The sequence below is a fragment of the Aquila chrysaetos genome, chromosome 22 (genome assembly GCF_900496995.4).
Source record: "Aquila chrysaetos chrysaetos chromosome 22, bAquChr1.4, whole genome shotgun sequence".
In the NCBI taxonomy this organism is placed as follows: Eukaryota; Metazoa; Chordata; class Aves; order Accipitriformes; family Accipitridae; genus Aquila; species Aquila chrysaetos.
Window position 1 is genome coordinate 10,270,035 of NC_044025.1, and position 23,143 is coordinate 10,293,177.

The following is a 23,143-nucleotide window of genomic DNA, read 5'->3' on the forward strand; positions in this document are numbered from 1 at the left end:
GTCAATATGATCAGCAGTAGTACTGAGATGAGCATATAGGCTGTAAAAGTTAAGGAAACTAAAATCTTTCTGTACTGAATAGCATAAAATTTACAGTTGAGGCTACTAGTTTTTTGCTTTTTGGTCTTGGTTGGGTTTTTTTGTGCTAAACTCTGCTTGGCAGAAGGCAGTTCTTAGTTTGAAGGGAGGTTTTTCTGTTTTGTTTTTAATTCAGTTAAAAAAAAATACCAAAAGTAAGGGATTAAAACCCACAAATTGCTGGTGTCTTGCAAGGAACCAGGCTAGCTGCTGTTAGCGCTGAGGACGTACATGAGTGTGCATTAGAAGAGTGCTTGTATTTTGGTTTTTATTCTACATATCAGTGTCTATTTTGAAAAGTTGTTGATGTCAAGTTCCCTCCTTAGGTTTATCTTTGCTAAAATGATTAGTGAATACATTGAGTCTAGCTTTTACAAGACTGCGCCCAGCCTGTTTTAATATCTTCTTGCCTCCGTGTGTGCACAGCACTGATAGATACTTTGGAAAAGGGTTGCCTGCCCAGGTGAGAGCTGCAGTCCCAGGTTCGGTGATGCCTTTCCAGTCTTGTGGTCGCATTACTCGGAAGCACGGGCACGGCGCGAGGACGCGACAAGCATGAAAAGAAATGCTACTGTCCCAACTGCTGGATGGGCACCTGCTCTGGGCTCCTGCAAAGCGGTGAGGGAGACCTACTCATCCTCAAAATCCATTTCATGGAGCCACTTTGTGCATGCTCCTTTTGCCCTCTTTGTCCTCAGAAAGTACATCCTGCTGGTGAGAAATCTCTGAAATGCTCTGGCTGTTTCACTTCTGCTCAGGCACAGTAATTGCCTTTTGTTAGAAGACTTCATCTAAATTAGAGATCTTCAGCCAGTGGCCTCCAGGCTGTGTGCTCCCTGCTCGGACACCAAATTCAACCTGGTCCAACCTGCTTCCTGATGGCTGCTCCTCCTTCACTGCCGTCTCTTGCCCCTGTGATTCTCTGCATTTTCTCTGTCCGTTGTTGAGCCAGCATGCCTGGAAAGATGGCTTATTGCTCTTGGGAAATGCCCTTTTCCAGAGAGGCACGCGTGCACGCAGCGTTGGGGAAAGGCAGATGAACTGCTGCCCTGCTGCATAATGAAAGTCCTTATAAATGTTACACTCAAATCAAGAAAGGTCCCTTTGCTCTGTAGTTGTCACAGTTGAAGACTGGCCAGATACTTAGAAGGTCTAGCAAGTTGTCTGGTAAAAGGAAGAGAATTGTTTCATTTTTGCTTTTGATCCATGCGAAATTGAAAAAGACAAAAGTCAATTATTACACCAATTAGTTCAACTTTTACTGTCCTTTGGAAAAGAAACTGAGGATTCAAAATGCAGATCCAAACTGCAAAATGTTTAAACCTTTTCTAAAGCCGTTTCTCATTCTCTTTTACCACTTTCTGTTGTCGTTTGGTTTAACAGCGCTGTCAAGTCCGTAAAGCCTCATCACATGACTGTTGCACAATTGGCAGCTTTAGCTGCATTTTTCTTTTTAAACTGGAACTTCAAGGAAGAGAGATTCAATTTTTAAATATGAGTGAGAAAACAGCTCTTCCCGGCTGAAAATACAGCACACTATTTCAGTTCCTGGATGCTTAAAGCAATCCATTTGTTTACCTTCACACTGAAAAAGGGCAAGTTTGCAGCATTAATTTATAGACTATAGTGCAGTAGAACCACCTTCTTTCATAGTAACCACTTCAGAGCTGGGAGCTGAGAGCTTTGGAGAAACCTCTGATTTGATTTTTATGTTTAAGTGGAGTTGTGAATGCTTAATGCTCCTGAGTACTTTCCCCATTTCCCCTTTGAAAGCCTTCTAGGGGAGAGAGGCAGGGAGTTAATGTGAATAACCCCATCCTGCACTGATGTGGAGTCTCACAGCTAGTTGGTTTTGCTCTTCAGCTATGTTTTGTCCTATCTTTTTACTCTAAAAGGACCTGTGGAAAGCAGCGTTACTGTGAAGGTGCCTATAAAGCACAAAGTAAACTGAGGAGGAGAAACGCTTGTTTTTATGTGAAGTGGTGTAGAAGCTTTCCTAAATAGCAAAGCTAGCTGTTGCTGGTTTCCTTCATTTGATATAATTCCTTGGATTATTTTTGCTTGAGTCAGAGGAGGGATGCAAGGGAGCAGGGCGGCGGTGCTGTACAGCAGGATGGGGCTCCTGCTTTGCCAAGTCCTTTCTTTAGAGCTGTTGGCACTTTGGAGGGGAGAGTGTGCATCCTAGCAGGGGAAGTGCAGAGAACTAGTGACTTTGGAGTGCGTGGGTGTGTTCAGTGTTTCTGTCGGGTATGAGGCATAGCATGGAAGAAAGCAGAATGAGTATTCTCAATTTGGTGAAGTGGAGTTGGCTTCCCGGTACTGACCAGGGCTGTGGACCCTGAATGCTTTAAGCAGTGGAGGAAGATGAGCAGGCTGCCTGCTTCCCTTCACACAACCTTCTTGTTCCCCCTGCCCATCTCTTCATGGGGCTGCAGGATGCTGAGCAGGGTCAGTGAACATCTCTAGGTTTAAAATATCCTTTGCCACAACGCTGGGTTGCTTTTGACATTCATCTGTTCCCTCATCCAGTTTATAAGACAGCTGCAAGCACCTATAGCAGGACAACTCGATGAGTATTGCAACAGCAGGAGCAAGCAGGAGCTGGGAGTCAGGCAACTGCTAGGATAGTTTTGCTGCTCAGAAAAACATCTGTGCACCCACAGCCTCAGAAGTGGTGGGAAGGGACCATTTATGAAGGGCCTTGATTTTCACAATCAGTGGCTTGCATGCATTTTTAGAAAGAGAAGGATGTAAACCAGCAGTGATTTTAAAATGCAATGCACTGCAGAGGAACCCTCATCTACCATGTAATAACGTCATTCTTAACAGCATCATTAAATGGGTTATTCATTTCCATCCCCTGGGCTGGGTGCAACTCCAGGTTTCTGAAGAGTGCTGGGGTGTAGCCCCTGTGTCCTGGGAGGACTGTGCACTGCTGGGATGTGGTTAGAAGAAGTGAGAGGTAGAGATGCTTGAAGAGATGCTTGGAGTATCATCCATCGCTAGGCTGTCACCATGCAGCTTGTGGCTGAATTGAAACTGTGTGTTTTGTATGGTATTTTTCATCAGAGAAATGCTTCTTGTAAAAGTGAGCTGTTCAAGTGATTTGCTGGCTGAAAATTAGAGAAATGCCAATAAATTCTTTTGTAACTGGCGAATTCCATGTGAGAAGGCTGTGTCTGCAGCGCCTACCAGGCAGTGCTCCACAGGGTTGGTGTTTCTCTTGTTCTCAAGGAAGCAAATAACAGCCAGGTTAATGTTTGGCCAATATTCGTGTTCTTTCTGCATTGCAACTGCTGTGCATAGCGTGTGGTGGAAAGCTGAGTACAGAGATTTGTGAGTAGAGAATGAGGGGAAATGACAATAGCTAATCAATGAGGCAATTAAAGATAATCATTGGAATTGGATTAGTGTATCACTACTGGAGGTGTTTTTATTCTAATGGTGCATCCCTTTCTGTTATTTTAATTTTGTTTTCTGTCCTCTTGAAAATTCCAGATCATTCTGTGGGATCTCTTACACTTTCCTCCCATTCGCTTAAAGCTAACATGCTTGGGCCAGTACCCAGACACTGAGGAGTTAAGTACCTGTATTCACAATGTAAAAAGCACCTTGTGCTGCTTTAAAGCAAAGGGCTACTGTGGAAGATGGTGAGAAGATCCATCTGTATTTGGGAACTGCGTTAATTTCTTTACCCCCTTGTAGCCTTTCGTTAGCGCTTGTGGCACTGGGACGTGTGTGATTCTGTGACTGCCGACTCATGTGTCAGATGTTTTCTGTAGGAACGATACAAGCTCTCTCTGCTGTCCTGGGTGCAACGTGTTGGTGCTAGCAAAGGACACGTTACGCTGTTGTGTTTCAGCAGATTCCTAACCTTGAAACAGAGTCTATTTTCTCAAAAGCCTCATCAGTCCAGAGCTACAATTAAGATGATGCTTTCCATCATTTCTGCTGTGATTAATATTTTTAAAATAGATGCACAACGTCATTTCTGAGGGACACTGGATTTCCATGTTTTCTTCAAATGGAGCATTGAATCAAATCATCAGGATGTAAAGCAGTTGTGGCTGGCTGAAATATATATCTAAGTGCAGGTTAGAAACTATCAACCCTTCAAATATAAACCCACTTATGGCTACATCCTACAGTTGTTTTCCTTAAATATTTTTAACTTCTGCTCTTGTTTTTTGAAAGGTATTTTGAGGAGCTTCGTCAACATAATTGCTTGGACTCTTCTCAAGTCTCTTCCCCTGGTAGCATATGCCCGTCTGTTTCCTGTCTTTGGTTTCAATTTGCCTTTTCTGGTGCAGTGAGGACAACTGTACAACACTTTTCAGAACTGCCTTTTTTTTTTTTTTTTTTTTTTTTTAAACCATTAATGTGGGACCAGGGAAGTGCAGCTAAGTCCTTTAAGGGGAAAAAAAAAAACCCAAAACAAACCAAGACTGACTCTACATGATGGCCATTAAATGCTTAAAATAAACATGGACTCATGACAAAAGAACGTCTCAAATTCTTCCTATAAGAAGCTGCAGACTGCTTGTTGATCTGCATGTTACAGATGTTCCAGACAGGGGTATGTCTGTTTTAAGTGAATAATATTCTTCTGGTATCTGGTAGTGGTCAGGACATGATGTCTAGTTTATTAGATACTTCACAGGGGTGCACATTTACTCCATCATTGGCCACTTACAGTGGTAAAAGTGGGTATCGGCTTCATCTGCCCTGCTTTCTACTAGTAAAATGAGAAAAAGAAATATGAAGTGTTTAAAATGTATTCCTCATTGAAAATTTCAGTGTAAGCCAATGAGAGCCCCCAAGGTGCTGCCTTCTTTGTGAAAAGGTGATCTTCAGAGGTGGTATTGCTTGCTTCTGTAATTGACATGGAGCCTTTTGCCCTAAAATTGGTGTTGCTGAAGGAATTGGTGTCCTTTGTAGTGCCTCAGTTTGGTAAATGAGGGGCTCAGCCAGACTTTGGGTGTCTCGCTTGCTCCTTGCCCATGGATGCGTCCTGCTCGTCCTCCACGATCTCCAGTTGACAGCAGCCATGACATTTGTCATCTTTCTCTGTTTTGGCTTCAGGTATTTAAATAATAGGAAGACAGTAACTTTTCTCCAAGACCAAGGCAAGGTAGCTATGGTCAGAAGTGTCTTGAGTTGCGGGAGAAGGCTTCTTCTCCCTAGCACAACTTTTTAGGGCCGGGTAATGGCTGAGGAAAGTCCTACCTGGGGTTTGTTATAGAGAGCCCAGGTGGTACTCGCTAGCCTGGTAGTGAGCCACAAGGAGGTATTTTAGTACTTTTAAATCTTCCACAACCTCTTTCAATAAATACCTTGGGATGGTAACTTCAAGTCATTACTGGCCTTCAGCGAGTGTGTTACAGAACAGGTTCACCTCTGGAAATGGAGGAGAAAACTGAATATCTTCAGCAGTTAGCAGGCTGATAGGGATGCACTAGAGCCTGATGAAAGCATGTGATAGACGCCAGCTTCATCTGGTGAAATCCAGATTTGCCAGTAAGGGGAAAAATACTAATTTCCAATAAATTTAGTTTTTTCCTTAGTGCTAACGTGCCCTGTGATAATATAGCTTGAAAAGATTAAAACAATAAGGGACTTCTAAATCATAACTTGAAAGAGGCTGAGTGAGTTTGGACCTAGAGCTGGAAGTTGCTTTTTGCTGACAGTTATCACTGAGAAGCGGAGTGGGCTTTGCTTTTTTGCTGATACATGTCTGAGCCCAACACAGAGCCTAGTACAGAGTAAGCGATGTTTGTTTTGTAGCATTATTGCAAAGAAAACTTGCAAAAAAATAAAGTGTGTTTCCATACATGTTTTGACTATTAGTCATTATACAAAAATAATGACATTTCAGAGCTGCATTTATTTGTTCCATAGCAATCAAGGAAGTTTTTTGTAGAAGGTCATAGCTGCAGCAAGGCCTTGAATGTTTAACCTGTCTGGGCTCTCGCTGTCTGTGCAGATCTCCAAAGTCTCTGCTAGGTGCACATTTAGGGTGTGATGCAGCTCTGACTAACATGCACTCTTCTACATTTATGCTTAATCAATACTTTTTTTTTTCTTTTTTATTATAAATAAGGTAACTGAAGGAACAGCATCTTGGAGGTGAAGAGCACATTACATGGGATAAAGCAATGCTGCAGCATTCTGTTGCTTCAAATTTTCCTGTAACCTTCTTTAATCCCCTCCGCCCCCACCTTTTCAAACAGCCTTGTGTTGTAGTTTTATTTTAGGATGTAGGTACTAATGTGCGATTGTGTCAGTTTGCTTGACCTCCCTGGAGCCTTTAACATTTTTGCTGATTATCCTTGAAGACTGGGCATGCAAATAAATGACTTCCATGCTCATTAATAGGCCTTTGAATGTCAGCACAGGGCTATAGGCAAGTTTGGGAGCAGTAAGAAAAAAATGGTACAGGGTAAACTTCTGTCTAGGTCATTCTGTGCTTTCTTTCTATCCCCTGTTCCATATAGGTAGCTCATGGGGAGAGTTGTTGTGTAGTCTTAGAAAGTAGTTTTCTACAGGCTCTTCTCATTGCAAACTGGTGTGGGACTTCACACTCTATAAAAGCCAACATTTGCTTTTGTGTTCAGTCTAAGGGGTTGTCACTGCTGCTCTGTTAGCTGAAGCTATAATAAGTGTTATCTCAAGCCAAATTTCCATCCATATCCACTTTGAGTTCAGATGAAACTGAGTGTTAAATATAATTTTGCTGCCCAGAGTGGGCATTGCGGTGGGCAGGGCGTTGTTTGAAGGTTAAGCGCACTGACAAGGGTCATGCAGTGGAGATGGAGCAGCTCAAGCTGCTGTGGTCACTAGTTGCTAATTGAACCTCCCTGCACAGGGCAGGGCTTCTTAGCATGGTCAGACTGTGTCTTCTCCACCTGAGAAGCAAAGGACGTGGGTTTTTTTGAGGTGGCTCCAAGAGTCGTTCCAAGGTAGAACATGCAGTTAAGGACAAGTGGATTGTACTTCATGAGATTAGTCTTAAGCAAAGGTAAAGTTATCTTTGCCTTTTGTCCTATTTGGAAAGGAATGCAGCAGGCTCCGGCATATTTGTTGGATGATGTAGTGGTCCACAGTGTTGATCACTAGTGTCCTGCTGATCTTAGCTAAAGGAGAATACTCTTAAAGTAAAATCCAAATAGCATAGCAGTTACTTCGCTCTTTCCAGTTACTTCTGGAAGACGAAGTAGTTTGTCATATTTGGAAAGTGAGACTGAATAGTTATGTTTTATATAGTTATTACGCAAAACGTCCTACTGTAATGGACAAAGACTTTTTTCTCCTCCAAAAACAGTGCTCACAAAGCATGTCGCTTTTTATAGGATGATGGAGCCTTCGTAAACATAGAGGTTTAGTTTAGGATTAACGGAACTTCTGCAGTCCAAATGGCATCTTCTCTTCTCCTGTTTTGTGAAAGAATAAAGCGTCTGTACCTCAAGAGCCAGTATGCTATGTTTTCTGGTGGCCTTTCTTCAGCATTGTAGTCAAATATCCATGACTTCTGCATCAGAGGGAGACTTTTACAAGCCTGTTTTAGGAGAGCAGAGGAAAAGCTTTGTAGACCTCCAAAGAAAGCAAAAACTGCTTAAGTCTTTGGTTGGCAAGAAGGAAAATATCAGTTGTGTAAAATGCTATTGTTAACCTCCCATTTGGTTTTCCCTGGTGTTACGCATAGGATTTTGGATGCTGAGTGCTAGGTATTCACTCTTGGTTTATGGGAACAACAGGCTAGTTAAATATTCAGTGGTAACAAAGGCAGCGACAGCTTCTGTAAATCTGAGTTCAGCTTCTGTGTATCCTCACACTGAACAGATAACCTCGTCGCTTTAAACATTGCCACATCAGCTGTCCATGGAGGGATATGATGCAGGCTCAGATGATTGTGATACTATGCTTTCTTTTTTTCTCCAAATCCCCCCACCCCCTTTAAGCAGATGGATAATGGAGAACAGCAAATGTAAGTGAAGAGGATATACAGAGAAGGTCTTTTACCAACCGTATTTTTTTTTTTTTTAATTTTTATCTAAGAAGCCTGTCTAGACAGGCATCTATTTTAATGGCATGCAAAGCAGAACAGTACATGAATACTTCATTAGTAAAAAGACTTGTCATCTTTGAACCCTGTTGTAATGTTTCTTGGAAGCTGTTACGTTCTTGCAATATTAGATCCACGTTCTACAGAGTGATACAGTAGTGGCAGTACATATGGTATTGCTAACATGACAACTACCAGGCATTAATACATAATTAACTTTCTCTATCAAACCTGATTTGGATAAAGAACAATTCACCGATGAGTCGGTCTGTTCTAGAGTTTGTATCATGGCAAAAGCCTGCAAGGAAAGGGATGGGGAGACTTATTGTAAAGGATGCCATGACTAGGTGACTGGTTAACCAGCCTCTGAACCCATTGGTTGTGGTTAAAATTCACTATCTTCTTGCATTGTTTAGTTCATAGTTGTTATTCATAGCCCTGGTCTAGTAACTGTCAGTCCTTAGCCACGTTGTGGATTACAGGTGTGTACTGGCCCCATGGGTGTCTTAGTTACTATCTGCCACAACCAGAGCAGATGAAAAGCCAATGAACTGCATAGACTGTAGGTATTTGTGCTCTAGTAAAACTGTTAAGGAAGAATTAGCTGTGTTCTGTAAGTTAGACCGCTGTCAAGTTTTGAGCTTTCTGGCGTAGGTCCCCTCTTTCTCTGGCAGATGAGCACAGTGGGGCTGCAGATCCCAGTTCTTCTGACAGGATTGCCACTGCTGTTGTTGGCATTAGTGAGGATTTTCAAGAGGAATTTTGAGGGAGTAGGTTCATGGCCCTGACCCCCCCACACCTTCCCTACAAGCATTCTTCCCAAACCATTCTCCATCCCCATCCGTCCCTCTTCCCACAGCAGCTAATCCTTCTCTCCTCCCTGCCCTGCCCTCCCCACTCCTGCACAGCAGGGACAGCAAGGGATGCACACCTGCGAACTGCAGCTAAAATTCAAAGAAAAGTGGCTTGCTTATCTAGTGCAGAAATTTTGGTCTTTTAGAAGACTGTGTTAATCTTAATTATTTTTCACCTTCAACCTAGTTAATTAGTGCTAATGAATTAACTGATGCTGGTGCTCTGCTATGATAAAGGGAGCGGATCAGTGTGCCCAGTGATGCACCTTGCAGACCTGCACCAGCTTTTTCCTGAAATAAACACCCCCTGCTCCTTCCCTGCCCCCCCCCCCCCCCCCCCCCAAAATCCAACCCAAAACAAAAGGTTTCTGACAACCATAGGTAGCAATGGCATGCAGGCAGATTGGCTTTCAGTTACAACACGTGGACAAGACATACCTCAGACTGGGTGACAATGGCACATCCCTCTTACCCAGCAGATTAGTGCGGAAGGAGCTGCACAAACCCCTTGTCTCGCTTCGCTGCTCAGATGCATCTCGGTTTCTTTGGCAGGTAAGTGCAGACAATGCCATCTTGGAGTGCAAGCTTTGCTCTCTGCAGTGCTGCTGCCCTCTGGTTTCTGTAGGTACCGGGCGCCGCTGATTCGGTGATAGTGGTTTGGGTTTTCCTGCCATGTGCCAGCGTGCAGGCGTGAGTTGCAAAACTGGTTTTAAGAGTGGTTTACTCATGAGATCGCCAGCTTGGTTCACAAACCTGCCCCGCACTAGGGCGAGGTGTGCTTAGTTTGAAGCGGGATGACTTAAGATACACAGGGGGGATCTTTGGCTAGATACTCCAACTGAGATTTGCTCTTTAAAGTGTTATTACAGCAAAAGCAGCTAGTTAGGATCATTCTGGTTGGAAGGGACCTCAAGAATCCGGGTAGTCCAACCCTCTGCTGCAAGCGTGTCTCAGGTTATTGCCTTGCAGAGCATTTTCAGACAGCTGAATGTACGTTATTTTATCAGTGATCTTGGAGGCTGGGTGAGCCAGGTTTTCTAAAGAACATCCAAGCACGGAGATGAGCATGAGCCGTGCAATAGCTGATTCAGTGAACCAGCTACAAGGTAGTTCTCCTGTCAAAGAACTGGGTGAGAGGATTACAAAGGCAGTAGCAGAGTATCTTAATTTTTTCTTCCTTTCCCTTGTTGTAGTGCACTAAGCACAATTCCAGTCTGTCTTGTGCCAATTGCCGCAAGCGGGAGTGAGCTGGTCCCTGCTCACCAAGCAGCTCCTGAAGCGCTGGGATCTCCTGCTGGCTCTGGGAGTTGTTCTCATCTGTGGAATTGAGCCAGACCAATAATGTTCCCATAATGGAAGAGCTGTTTTTCAGTGAATTTGAAATGAGAATTATTAAATGCTTAACACTTATTATCTACAAAACCCATTCTTGAAGGAGCTGGAGTAAGTTCTTTATTATAAAGGGAGGCTGAAGATGAGAGCAGAGCTGTGTTGCGTAAGCAGTTGTGCTGTGGCTTAGGAGGCAAGCTTGTACCTTTATAAGGGCTTTGTACAGTAGCTTTATGGTAGTTTAAATTTGCATAGCCCATGGAAGTTTAGTGTGGAAGAACCATGGGAGGGGGCTTACGTATGTGGTTTATTATGAAGTGCTTCATCCACACCATTAACGATCATAGCTGCTTTATTGTTCTCTGTACATGGTGCAAGGCACAGGCTTGCACAAGTACTCCCACACGTTGCCCTCCAGAAAACAGGAGAGCTACAGTTGTTAACTGCAGCATTAAGCTGTTTCAGTCATTATTAAGTTATATGGGGTTTAACGTGAAAGAGCTTTTTTTCTATTAACTCCTCCCAGTTTGTGATGGTTGTAGGTGAGCTGGAACAAACCACTGCGTGTTTTTACTTGTTTGTCTCAATCCTGTTCACGTACTGAGCAAAGTCACCGTTCACCAACTCTCGCATGCTGTTGACGTCAGTACATGTTGTTTTTTTTTCTTATAAGATCCTGTGTTTCCCAGCTGTGACCTGGAATCGGCAACTAATAAAGATGGAGAGATAGTTCAGCTTTTCTGCTTCGGTCATTGCTCTCTAGGAACTGCTGTACTGTAAGACCCAAAAGAAGATCCACTTGTTTTCTGATGCTCATAATGAGTTTCAGGCATGAGTGACCTGTATCAAATGCAAACCAATAGACTACAGGTGAAAGCTCTACCATTGCGAATTTATTCAGTGATCAGGCTCAGCTTGGGTTTGGAATGGAGTTTTTCCGTAAGAAAAACAAATGAACCAGCTGTTCCTTGGGCAAATGTGTTACACACAGACACTTAAGCTCCTTAAATTAGCTAGTCTCATTGCAATGCTAGATTGTGTTTTGTGTTGTCTTAATTTCTCTTTCTGCAGCAAGTCTGTCTGGGGAAAGGGAAGAAGAGATGGAAATCCGCTCAGTTCTTAAGTTTTGGGCGTTCCTGAGCAATCCTCCTCAAAACTGCTCAAAATCTTAAAGAAATAGAAGACATATCATGAACAGAAAACAAAAAATTTGCTGCTTTTTCTGAAGAGAGAATGGTATGCAGCTTTTGGCAGAAATGCCAAAATGCCATTAAAATACATTTAAACTTTTTATGTTTTTAGATGAGTGTGGTAATACATGCCTGATTTCAATAACTCTTGCAAAAGTTTACCTTCGTGTCATTTAGGTCTCTTTAAATTGCTAGTCCTTTCATGTGCAGAAGGACAAGTAAGTCCAAACTCTGAACTGCTTAGGGGTGGAAGCAGTATCTCAACCAGTCCTTTTTTAGTGTTTTCCCTTACTAATCCAGAGAAATATCTCCATCCTAATAATCTTAGTAAAACAAAGTTTTTACAGCCTGCAAGGCAATTAATTTCAAAATGTTCTAACTGTATGCTTGATGATCACATCTGCTTATTTTTCCGCCCGAAACTCTCAAGCTGTCTCCTACCTGGATAACGACCAACAAGAAGCTCTGCCTTGCAGCTCCTTCCAGAATTCCTCAGTCTCCAAGCCGGTATTACTTTTGAAGTACTAAAATAATCCCATCCACTGTGATTCTAGCATTGTACCTTCTGTTCTGTCTGACTTGAATCAAGCCTATAAAGTTGACTCCATAACTATGTTGCAGCATCCATACTTAATGACTCTAGAGCTTGCTTGACAGTGTAAATCTTTAACTGGGAAATTTTTGGAATAATGAATCAGTCAGTGAGATCCTCAAAGCATTCCTTAGATCACATGCCATGGTACCTTAATTCTGAATGATAAAAAATTGGAGAGGGTTAGGGTTTGGGTGGGTGGGTTGGTTTGTTGGTTGCTTCAGTCATTGGCTTTCCTCAAAGGCAGTTCTTCATGTTGCTACCAGGATGTTTTGTGTCCAAGTTTATTAAGGTCATGTCAATGTCTAGAGGAGTATTTAAATACACAAAGAATACTCAAGTACCTGAAGTATTGATCAGCTTCACTTGTCTCCTCAATATCGTTGTAAGATCTTTCTATAACAGCTTGATCTTTCATGTCCAGTACAGAATCCTCCGCCTAGACCTGCATGCCTGCCACTCATCCTCTCTGCTGCTTTCTTCCTGAAATCTGCCCCTTTTACATGGTTTCTTTGTATGCTCCAGCAGTGGAAATTCAAAGTACCGACTCACACTCTAGGCTTTGGCATCTGGCCTTGGTCTGGTTGCCTGATGCAATGTCCAGCTGCAGGATCTGGGGAAGGAAGGGGAAGCAGGGAAGGGGGAACCAGCGTAAGCGGGGCTGCGGGATGGCTGTCCTCCCGCGGCTCCGAGCACCCTGCCCGCCGGCAGAGCGTGGTGCTGCCAGGGGAGGGCACAGGGCCGCCCGCCTGAACTGTGAAACCTCTGTTGGCGTTGCTTTTTCCTTGTCTGGTTTAAGGGAGGCTGCATCCTTCCTATGCTGGTGAGGACCCCGGTTGCCTAGGTAACAGGGAAACAAAAAAAATATTTTTTTTTTTCTTTTTTCTCTGTGTTTTCTCATAAAAGCTTGACATTATTTTAGTGCCCCTTCCTGCTGAATAACTAGTCTGGCCCAAGCTGATTGTATCTTGCAAGAAGGATCAGAAACATGGTTTTCAATTATAACAGCAAAATTACGAAGGGTTTTGTAGTTTGGATGTTTCATTTCCTGCGTGCTTTGCGCTGCGTAAGGGACGCTGCAGCGAATGCCTCGGTGAAGAGCTGCCATCTGGCTGGTGAGATAGGCCTTGCCGTGGTGGCTGTGGGTAATTCAACCACTTTCTTCCTCTCCGATAAGTTGCATTTGCCTGCATCGCTTAAAATAGCTCTGCACTCACCACACCTTCTGGTTAACGCATTCAGCCATCGTTTCATTTTTGAACTCCAACCAACGTGACACCGCTTCATGTTCTGCCTTTGAGTTTGTTACCTGTTACAACATCTTGAAGGTTGTAGCAGAGCCTGACCCTCTCCCAAGATCACTTAACCGAAAGCCTCGTAAAGCCCAGTGGGAATTAGCTGGCTGAAGAGGACCGGGCTGTGTGTGCACGGCTCCATATCTCTTTGGAGGCGAGGACCAACATCTCCTCATCTCCTCCTTGGAGCTCCGGCTTGGCCTTCAGCAGCCACGGTGTGCCGGCAAGGAGGTGGTAGCGTTGTAAAGTCTCTTCTGCTCACAATAGTCATCTTCTGTGCTTTAATCAGTATATCCGGTCTTGAAAGCCATTAAGTGGTAGGTAATAGGACTTGAGAGTCTTAGGGACGTTTTTACCTGTGTGAGTGGAAGAATGGGATTACCAGTGAGGTTTATGGTAACCTGTTGTTACATTAACAATTTGTTTATAAACTGTTTCTCAATCTGGGATGGGACTGTGCGGTTTTTATTGGCAATAGGTTTCCTCTGCTGTGTCTATTTTTTTTTTTTTTTTTTTTTTTAAAGACAGACCTCCAAGTTAGCTGCTGTTTCAGAGGATTTTTTTAATATTGCTTATCTGATTATGATTAAGCAACCCGGTGTTTATAGCATATGCTTTGACCTTGATGTTAGTTCAGCTGGGCAAGGATATAAATGATGAAGAAATTCCTTAGCAAGCTTACCCCATGGTATTTAAAATTAACTCTTTGGTATGCTATTCTAAAGTAGGAGCATTCTTTTTAAGATACATGGCTTTTAAAGAAAGGTACAATTTTAGCTGCTCTGGCTAAATTTAAAGGCTGTTGAAGTTTGGATTTTTCTTTTTTTTTTTTTTTTTTTTTTTAGCAGCAAACTACATCTGCTTGTTTCTATGAACTGTGATCCAAAATTTAGTACTGTGACATTTACTAAATAGATCAGGCGTACAGAATGAAATGAACATTGTAAACCAAAACTGAAGTATGGAAGCTTCAGTCTGTAAATCACAAAGTACCACAAAAGGTATGGATCCAATACAGCTTTGATAAAAGCTGGTGTGCTCTGAGATTCATAAATGATACAAGACTGTAATGAGTGGTGTAACTCTATTTTTCTGGATTTCCTTTTCTTGTTTTGTTTTCTCAATAAATCTCAGGGCTTAGCTGCCTTGGTGCTACCTGTGCAAACAGAAAAGCCTCCAAAAGCAGTTGCACCTAAAATATTGATCTTTTAGCGAAAGATTTTCTCTGTGTGTTTTCATCAACACAAATTATCCTTAAAAAGGGGGACTTCTGTCTAAACGAAAGAAGATTTCCAGCACAAGATGCTGCTGTCGCAGTGGGATAAGTGACACAGTATATCCCCAAGTTATAATTTTATATTGTGGTAATTTTGCAGATCAAACAGCAAAGACAGCTCACCGTCAGCATGAAAAAACCTTCAACTAAAAAAACACCCTTAGTTTCTAACAAGGAGCTGCTGGGTGTTGTGTGCAGAACTGCCGAGTCAAAGAGTTTTTTAAATATTCTGGAGCTCAAGGACTTGGCTCCTCTTCAAATATTTCCAAGTACAAAAGGATGGGTAATCTTGCAAGTGAATGTGCCCCCTCTAGGGGCAAAAATGTGGAAATTTGTTATAGCAGGTAAATTCAAAACGAGGAGAAGCATTTGCTTGGCGTGAATATCTGGGGGTTTTTAACCACAATGAGAAGGGATTTTTGCTGTGATTTAGGATGCAGCTTCCTCAGCATCTCGGTTTCCTGGCTTGCTGCAGAGGTGACGTGTGCTGTATGCAGCAGGGCTCTGCTTTCAGCCTTCTCTTTCTTTAACCCTTAAAACGTTATGAAAAATGTGCTGCCATTTTTCCAGGGTAGTTCTTGAAATATCTTTATAAAGTGTGTCTCGTACTGTGAAAAAGTCAGCTTGTATTTATTTCAGTAAATGTTACAATTCTTGAGCTGTTCTGTGTGCATTGTACCATGTTGGTAGGAAGGAATGCCGTATGCAAGGCAGCACACCGCTGCTCAGTCATCTTTAACACAAACCCGGATTATACCAAGGAACCTCTCAGCAGTCTGGGGAAATAAAAATCACTCCTGAAACTTCAGGGCTTTGAATAGGGGAGTTACAGATGCTGTGCAAATATAAAGTATGCGCTGGGTGCTCTGGTGGTGACACCGGGCTCCGTACAGAGCCGCAGAGATGTCCGACTTGGGTGGTCGTGTTTTGTTTGTTCTGGCAGTGTTTGCTAAAACATGAGTCCTGTATGAAACCGTTTCAGCAATTTTTGAATGTTTGAGAAGTTACAAAATCTTTCTTTCACAGTGGTCTTTTGCCTTTGGTCTTTGCCATTTTGTCTTTTCACAGCTCGAGTTCAGGATCATGTAATTCATCCAAGTAGCATTTTCTGGGTGCACGTGTGCCCTGAACCTCGGGCTGTGCTGCCGGAGAAAGATTGCTCTTTTAAATGTCACATGGGGACAGCATCATATCATCCTCCCTCGTCTCTTCCTTCCTGCTGCTTTTGAAGTTTATCCTGGTTTATCTGGAGGGAGGGGTGTGTTTGTCTTTTAGGGGGTGCTTTTAACTCAACCCCAAGTTTCCATGTGAAAACAAGTTGAAGCAATTTTTAATGAAAGCTTGAGATTTTTGTATGAATCCTTTAAAGCCTGAATTCAGACCTCGTTGCTCGGATGGTTTAACAGTAGGGTAAATGCTTTTGAGCATGACCACTTCAACATTAACTGTGAAATGCATTCATTCTCATTTTTTCCCCTCTTATCTCCTAAAGGTGCTCTTACAGAGTGTTACGATGAACTGGGCAACCGGTACCAGCTTCCCGTCTACTGCCTCGCCCCACCTATCAACATGATAGAGGAGAAGGGCGACCTGGAGACTCTGGATATTCCTGATCCCCCACCCAATTCAGGGCACGAATGCCAGCTTCGTTTGCGCCTCTCCACAGGCAAAGACCTCAAACTCGTGGTCCGCAGCATGGACACGGTGTACCACATGAAGAGGCGGCTGCACGCGGTGGAGGGAGTGGAGCCAGGCAGCCAGCGCTGGTTCTTCTCGGGCAGGCCCCTGGCAGACAAAATGAAACTGGAGGAGCTGAAAATCCCAAAGGACTACGTGGTGCAAGTCATCGTGAGCCAGCCCTTAGCAAATCCCACCCCGGTGGAAAACTGATTTCTGCTTGTTTATTGATTCTTCTTTCCTCCGTCTCTGTCATGGGGTTTGTTTTTACTGCCCTCTCTTCTTTTGGTTTGTCCTGCTAATGGATTTGTTCCAAGAAATGACCAGCAAAAATTCCATCTGTGATGGAGATCTGCAAAAACAAAACATAAAAATGTAAACTGGCCTTTGGGGTTTGCCTGATCTCGTATTTAACACAACAGCAAGCAGCACAGGGCAAGGGCAAAGGAAGGAGCGGAAAGGGGAAGGGAAAAAGAGAGGAGTTACAAAGAGGGAGGGAAGAGGTTGTCATTCACTTAAACAATACAAATATGTAATGATTCTTAAAACTGTAGGTGGTGTCCTGATATGTGGAGCCAGAGCAAGAGAGCACTTTTATTTAAAAAAAAAATAAAATTAAAAACTAATCAATTTATAAAATTTCATATCAGCACCACATACAGTTCATGCAAGAATCAAGCTGCTCTGAATAGGTCCCACGCTGCCTGTTCACAGGGATACTTTCTAGTTTGACCTAACTCGCGTGCTTCGCCCAGGCACTGCCGAAGCACAGCCGGCCCCGGGCAGCCCCTGGGCTGGGGGCTCGGTCTCTGTCCCGCGCAGGCGGCTCCTGGTGATGCTCAGACCAAGCAATTGTACATTCCAAGATGGCAACGCAGTCCTGTGCCATTGCTGGCTCCCGAGCTGGGAACGTAGCCCGCCGGAGCCTTAGGCAATAACTTAGTCAATGTATACTCTCTCGTACTGTACTGTATACTTACTTGCTACAAGACTGACTTAGCCTGAAGTTTACTGGCTGACTGGCACCTGAGTACGTGCCTGCTGAATTACTGTATATCACTCAGACCATTAAAACAAGGTTTGATCAGGCTAGCCAAGGTGAGTGATGCACTGGTCTGTGCTTAAGGGTTGGGTGCATCACCGTCATCAAATGGCACCAGTGTAATAGGTCCAGGTTAAACTGCAATTACACCTACATGCAATGGATTGCAGCTTCCCCTCTGTTCCTAGAGGGCACAAAGCATGGAAGATGGTAAGAAGGACACGATAGCACACGGTTTTCAGCTTTTCCTGTGACTGTCATTTGAAACAGCAGCCAGTCTTCTAGCTCTGGCGACTCTCCAGCCGGGACAACTGGAGGTATCCTCACCGACACGCACCCGCGCCCAGAGCGTGACGGTGGTGTTTCACAGCCAGTGCTTTCCCTTCAGAATGTAAGAGGAACCCTTTTGGCAAACGACAAATCCTTTTGTAGTCTCAAAAATCTGAATCAGAGCATATTTGGGGGGCAGGGGAGCAGCCGAGTTGCTTGTTCCCTCAGTCAGAGATGCTCTCTGTGTTCCTTTGGCTGCTCTGCACCCCCGTCTGGGTAATGCCTTTGGTGGAGATCAAATGCCCTGTTCCTTTTACACAGTTTCTAGTTTGCTTGGGTTTTAAGCCATCATTGAAATGACTTGACTTCTTCCAAAACCATTGGTTTCTGTCTTCCCTCTCTGAATGATCGGTCTAAAGCTACAGTTGTCCCATCTCTTTCTTGTCTGCTAGTGAAACTGGTGGGTTACATTGACAGTTTTAGACTTGTTACTTTTGCTCCTTCATTAATTCCATAGAACTCAGTTTCTTGGACTCGAAGGGAGTTCTTGCTCCATGAGCATCAGCATCGAGCCAGAATGAGCAGGGGTCACTTGTACAACATCACAAGTCTTTCCCAGCACGTGGAAGCAGGCGCAGAATTTACATTGATGGTTGGAAAACGGATCCACATTTTGTATGCATTTCCCACCCTACTCCAAATAGATATAGCTTTCTTTTTAGTCCCTGTGTTGTATTAAGCCTATGGTTTTCTGACAGTTCCTTTTGCCCCAGTTTGGTACAGGATGACTGAAGTGCAGTGGCCGAGTAGTTCCCTGTTCTCATAAACACCAAAGTGACTTGGTTTGTTTTTTTTTTTTTTCCTTTTAAAGATGAAATCAAAGCTGATAAATACTAATCTATAACAAAAGTTTTCTATTGTGGAGGTTTTTTTAAGAAAAATATGATTTACTATACTGGGTTTTTGCAGCCAGATCTCTTGCATTCCAGAGGGGAAAAAAATATTTGATATATAAACAACTCAAAAATCCCTTGGATTTCGCAGGGCAAAGAATGATTTCATGCCAGGAAGACACTACTTGTCTTGTAAGGCATAACTTACATGTCTGTATAAATGGTCTTTACAATGTCATTTCCCTGCAGTCCCTTCTGGAACAGGGGGAATCATGATAGATTAAGGAGGAGCAAACCACAGTGACAGTTGTGTAGCTGTGAACACTAAAACACTACTTTTTTTTTTTTTTTTTTTGGTAGGATATATTTTGTTGATTTTTTTTTTTTTCCTTTTATTTTTCTATTTTTGTTCAGGCTATTGTCACTATGTACTGTTTTTGAGATTACAGCATGTAGGGTCTAGGAGAGCTCCTTCTTTTTCTCTCCCCTCTCTTAGTTGGAAAAGGAAAAGGTTCAGTTATATCATGCCGTAATAGATGACCATGCTTTATATTAATTGCTTTTATGTCAGGGAGCAAGGTGATGATCTGAAGGCCATGTCGTGAGTGGGCTTTGAGTAGAACAGAGAATTGGTTCATGAAAATACTCTTTTCTCTAACAGCCTCCCCCACCTCCTGTCCCTTAAGCACATATCTAAAACTGAAAAAATTCCATGGTAAAATGCTTTGATAGGTGAAAGTGAGACTTTTCAACCTCTTCTGTATAAAATGACAGATGTACTAAGCACATACCCTGCTGGAAACAAATTTTAAAAGATTTGTATTAGGAAAGAATTCTAAGTTTTGAAATATATATATATATATATATATATATATAAAAAAATCAGTAATGAAGGCATACAGCATGTTGACTAACATATCCCGTGTATATAACTAGAGGTTGCAATATACGTTGAGAGAACAGTCATTTCTGTCTCTGAAATGCCTTGTCTTCGTCCTACGAGATGGTCTTCGGTGCAAACGCCAGTGCAGGGGACTGGGCTGGGGCTCCCGTGGGACTCATGCGGGTGTCTGGGCAGAGCAGAGCTCCCCGCGTGCCTGGAGGAGGGAGGGAAGGCTGGTTTAATTGCAGAGCAGAGTAGGCATGGCTGAAGTGAGACTAACCAAGTACTAAACCGCTGTTTAGCTGGCAGCCCTGGTGGGAAGGACTGGTGCAGGTCTGCATGGTGGACACCAGTGGCTGCTCACGGGGAGGATGGATAGAAGCACACTGGTGTGTGCATCTTTATTTTGCAGCATGAGCGTGTGTTGAGCTTGCAGCTCAACGCTGCTGGCAGCATGGCCTAGGCTGGGTTTTGGCATGCTAATTGGTGTGCTGCCCCGCACCGTGTGGTGTCTTGGGTATAATTGAAGCAATGCAACAGGTTTTTTAACGCATGCAGCCGTGAACTGCAATGCCAAGTACAGACAAGTGAGGAGTAATAGGATTTTTTTTTTTTTATTTCTTAGACCCATCAGCCGTTTGTGTCATTCATAGCTCTGGCTATGAACTGATGCCAGTAGATAACATTTTTTTACCACGTTAGTGACAGGTCTGTTTGATGTGATTCAGATTTTTATACTCTTTATTGTTGCTTCTGTCTGACCCAGAAGTGATAACCTAGTGAAATTCCACACTCCTGAACAGCTTGAAGGGCAGAGAGGCATGAACACACACAGTCTGCTGGGGCGAGGGAGCTCCAGAGAAGCCACAGATGCTGTAGGTACATTGCTCGGTGCGCTACGGAAGGATGCTCAGGGTCGTCTTCCACAACCAAGTGACAGCTGCTCCTCCAGAGCATCCAGCTCCCAAAAGTTTCATTGACTACCTTGGCTCTTTGTGCATCACAGTTTATTGGTGTCCTCTGCAGAAGACACAGCTTGGAATAGCTGCATTGTGAGAACTTTTTTAGAGTTTTCTGAAAGCCTTTGCTTCTCTGGATCTGGAAAATATTTTGGAAAACTAAATGATGTGAGTCAGCAGTGTAATAAATTGGGTTTTTTAATAGACACCCCAATGCTAAAAGTAGTAACAACAACAACAACAACAAAAAAACTTACCCTAGGAGCAACCAAACAAAACTCAGCTCCTCTTTGCCTTTCACAGAAAGTTCCTAAGTTGCTTTGGGAGGAGAGGAAAGAGGGGTTCATTGGAGCAACAAGGCAACACATGGCAACGTGCATAACCTTTGGTAGAGCAGATGGCCAACTGATAAAATATTGCTGTAGTATGACATGCTTCTGCATATATATCCATTGCTAGTAAATAATGTAAAAACTTTTTAAAAACTATTAAAAAAAAAAAATCTTTGTTACAATGGTGGGATGCTTTTAGCCATGGAGTTTTGAAAGCATTTTCGCTGTGTTAAGTGTTGACAAAATGAATGCTGTACGTTTCTCCGTTTCTATCTTCAGAAGCCTAAGTGGTAGCTACATTTCTGACTCTTGATCTATATTTTACAAACTGTTTTCTATGTCACTGTACATACATCCAAGACCCTGCACCTTATGCAGAGAATGTTTACATTTAAAAAAAAAAAAAAGAAAAAAAAAGATTTTTGTTGGCTTTTTCACTGCGCTGCTCAGATCCTGTTCTGTTGAAATGAAAGTAGCCTCTGTTAGAAAAAGGGGCTTTTTTTCCTTTGCCCTTCACCACTTCCCCCGTAATTCTGACTCCCTCCTGGATGATGGCTGGCAGCTCTTGGACAGCTTGCGCTCTCCTGGAGTAGGATGTAGAGGTATTTGAGAAAGGCGTTTTTGAAAACTTGCTTTGGGTGGGGGGGATGAGCTTTGTATGCTCTGTAACTTTCTTGGAAAAAGAAAAAAAATCTGCTTCAAATCCACTAGATGTTGGTGGTCTGCCTTGCAAGTTAACTGATCTAGGAAGCCTTGGAGTTAAACTTTCCAGCAACCGTGCTTCTGTCTTCTCCCAAAGAAGATGAATGTCCTGCTATTATATCTGCAGCTACAAACACTTCTGTTGGTTAATGACTGTATATACAAGTCTGCCTGCTTTAAAACTTTCCTTTTCATAAAGTGTTTTTGATTGCTCTGTTCTGCAAATGGCTCTCCTCTTCCATATTTCATCTGCTTAGATACTCCGTAGCCGCGTGTGTGTTGCTCTTGTTCATAGGAAATGGAGCTATAGCTCTCCTTCCAAGGGAGATACATGCCACTGAGCCTACAAAAGTCAAATAGTTGAAAGATGAGATGTTTTAACCAGCGGGCTTCTTACCGTGGACTTTGAGACTTTTAATAAATGTGTCCACTGGACTCTCCGTGAAAAAGTATGTTCCTGCCCTCCAACCAGGACCACCTGTTGGGTATTTATCCGGTAGAACTCGGTATTTGTATACTTTACAGATGAAGACCATTCAATCGGAGCCATGGGGCAAATAGAGAACTTAAAATCCTGACTCCTGCCTTAAAACTTTTAGTTCATCTTGAGCTCCAAAAATTCTGCACCTGCTTGTTCCCAAGTCCCTTTTTTCTTTAGGAAATTTGAATCCAGTCAAAGGCTGGAGACAATTTAAGGAAATTTAAAACAAAATAAATTTTAGCTGGTGGCTTTATTAAAATAACTAACTGGTCTTGTATTAAAAACCCTATTTGTGCCTCTCAAGTCCAGGGAATGTTTAAAAAGTGGAGGTGGCTTTTGAGCAATGATTGAAATGACTGCATTAGCTGGCAATTTGTAAGACACTTGCTTTCATATGCTCTGAGCAAGAGACTTCAGTTTGTGTCCTCTCTGCCTCATGGTAATGGCTTTCAAAGATGGCTGGTACCATCAAATTTGTACTTCTTGAATAAATATCTTCATTTTTATGGTAAAACTTTTTGTATGCAGTTTGTTTGTGTGTGCCATGTAACGAACATTCATATTACGTTAGGATATGGTGCTAGACTTGGTACTGACACAGAAAATACGTAGCTCCAACATGCAGTGAAACAAGGATGAGGGGATTCCAGTGACGTGACCATTCCCCCCCCCCCCCCGCCCCGTAACTTTTATAAAGTCTTTTAGAATCAAATATACCAGTTGTGTAAAACATGCTTTTTAACTTTTTTCCCCTCCCTGGCTCCTTCAGTCAATGAAGGATTCCAGGTCAATATAAAGATGCTGTGAACATCAGGTAACTTTTAAAATGCATTATGTATTTTTCTGTTGTACCTCTGTTTCTTGGTGGACATATCACAGTCGTGTGTGCACGTATTTTTAACCAACTGCAAAGCACAAGCAGGTTGTCTTTAGATTGTTAAATTATGTGATTTTTTTTGTTTGTTTTTTTTAACCTAGGGAAGATCTTTTACCATTGAGAGCAAACCATCATGAACTTCTATTGGAATTGCTGTACAAAATTTCCTGTATTTAAAACAAAAAAGATTTTTCTTTTTTTTCCCCTGCATTTAAAAAATAAAAGTAATCCTGGAAATGCCATGCCTTAAGAAATAAATTCAGTGTTGTTTTTCTTTTTTAAATTTCTTCAGTAGGGCTTTTAATTCTGAGCTGGAGCTCTACAACTTTTTCATTACCTCTGTGATACCCT

General features: G+C 42.7%; 1 protein-coding gene across 1 annotated transcript in view; it reads left to right on the forward strand.

Annotated features, from left to right (window-relative positions):
* Positions 1–22,429, forward strand: part of UBTD2 (ubiquitin domain containing 2) — a 61,532-nt gene extending 39,103 nt beyond the window's left edge. Inside the window, exon 3 of the mRNA XM_029998287.1 lies at positions 16,169–22,429. Coding sequence (XP_029854147.1) covers positions 16,169–16,566 — 398 coding nt within the window. The 3' untranslated portion in view covers positions 16,567–22,429. The remainder of the gene's footprint in view (positions 1–16,168) is intronic.
* The last annotated feature ends 714 nt before the right edge of the window (positions 22,430–23,143 follow it).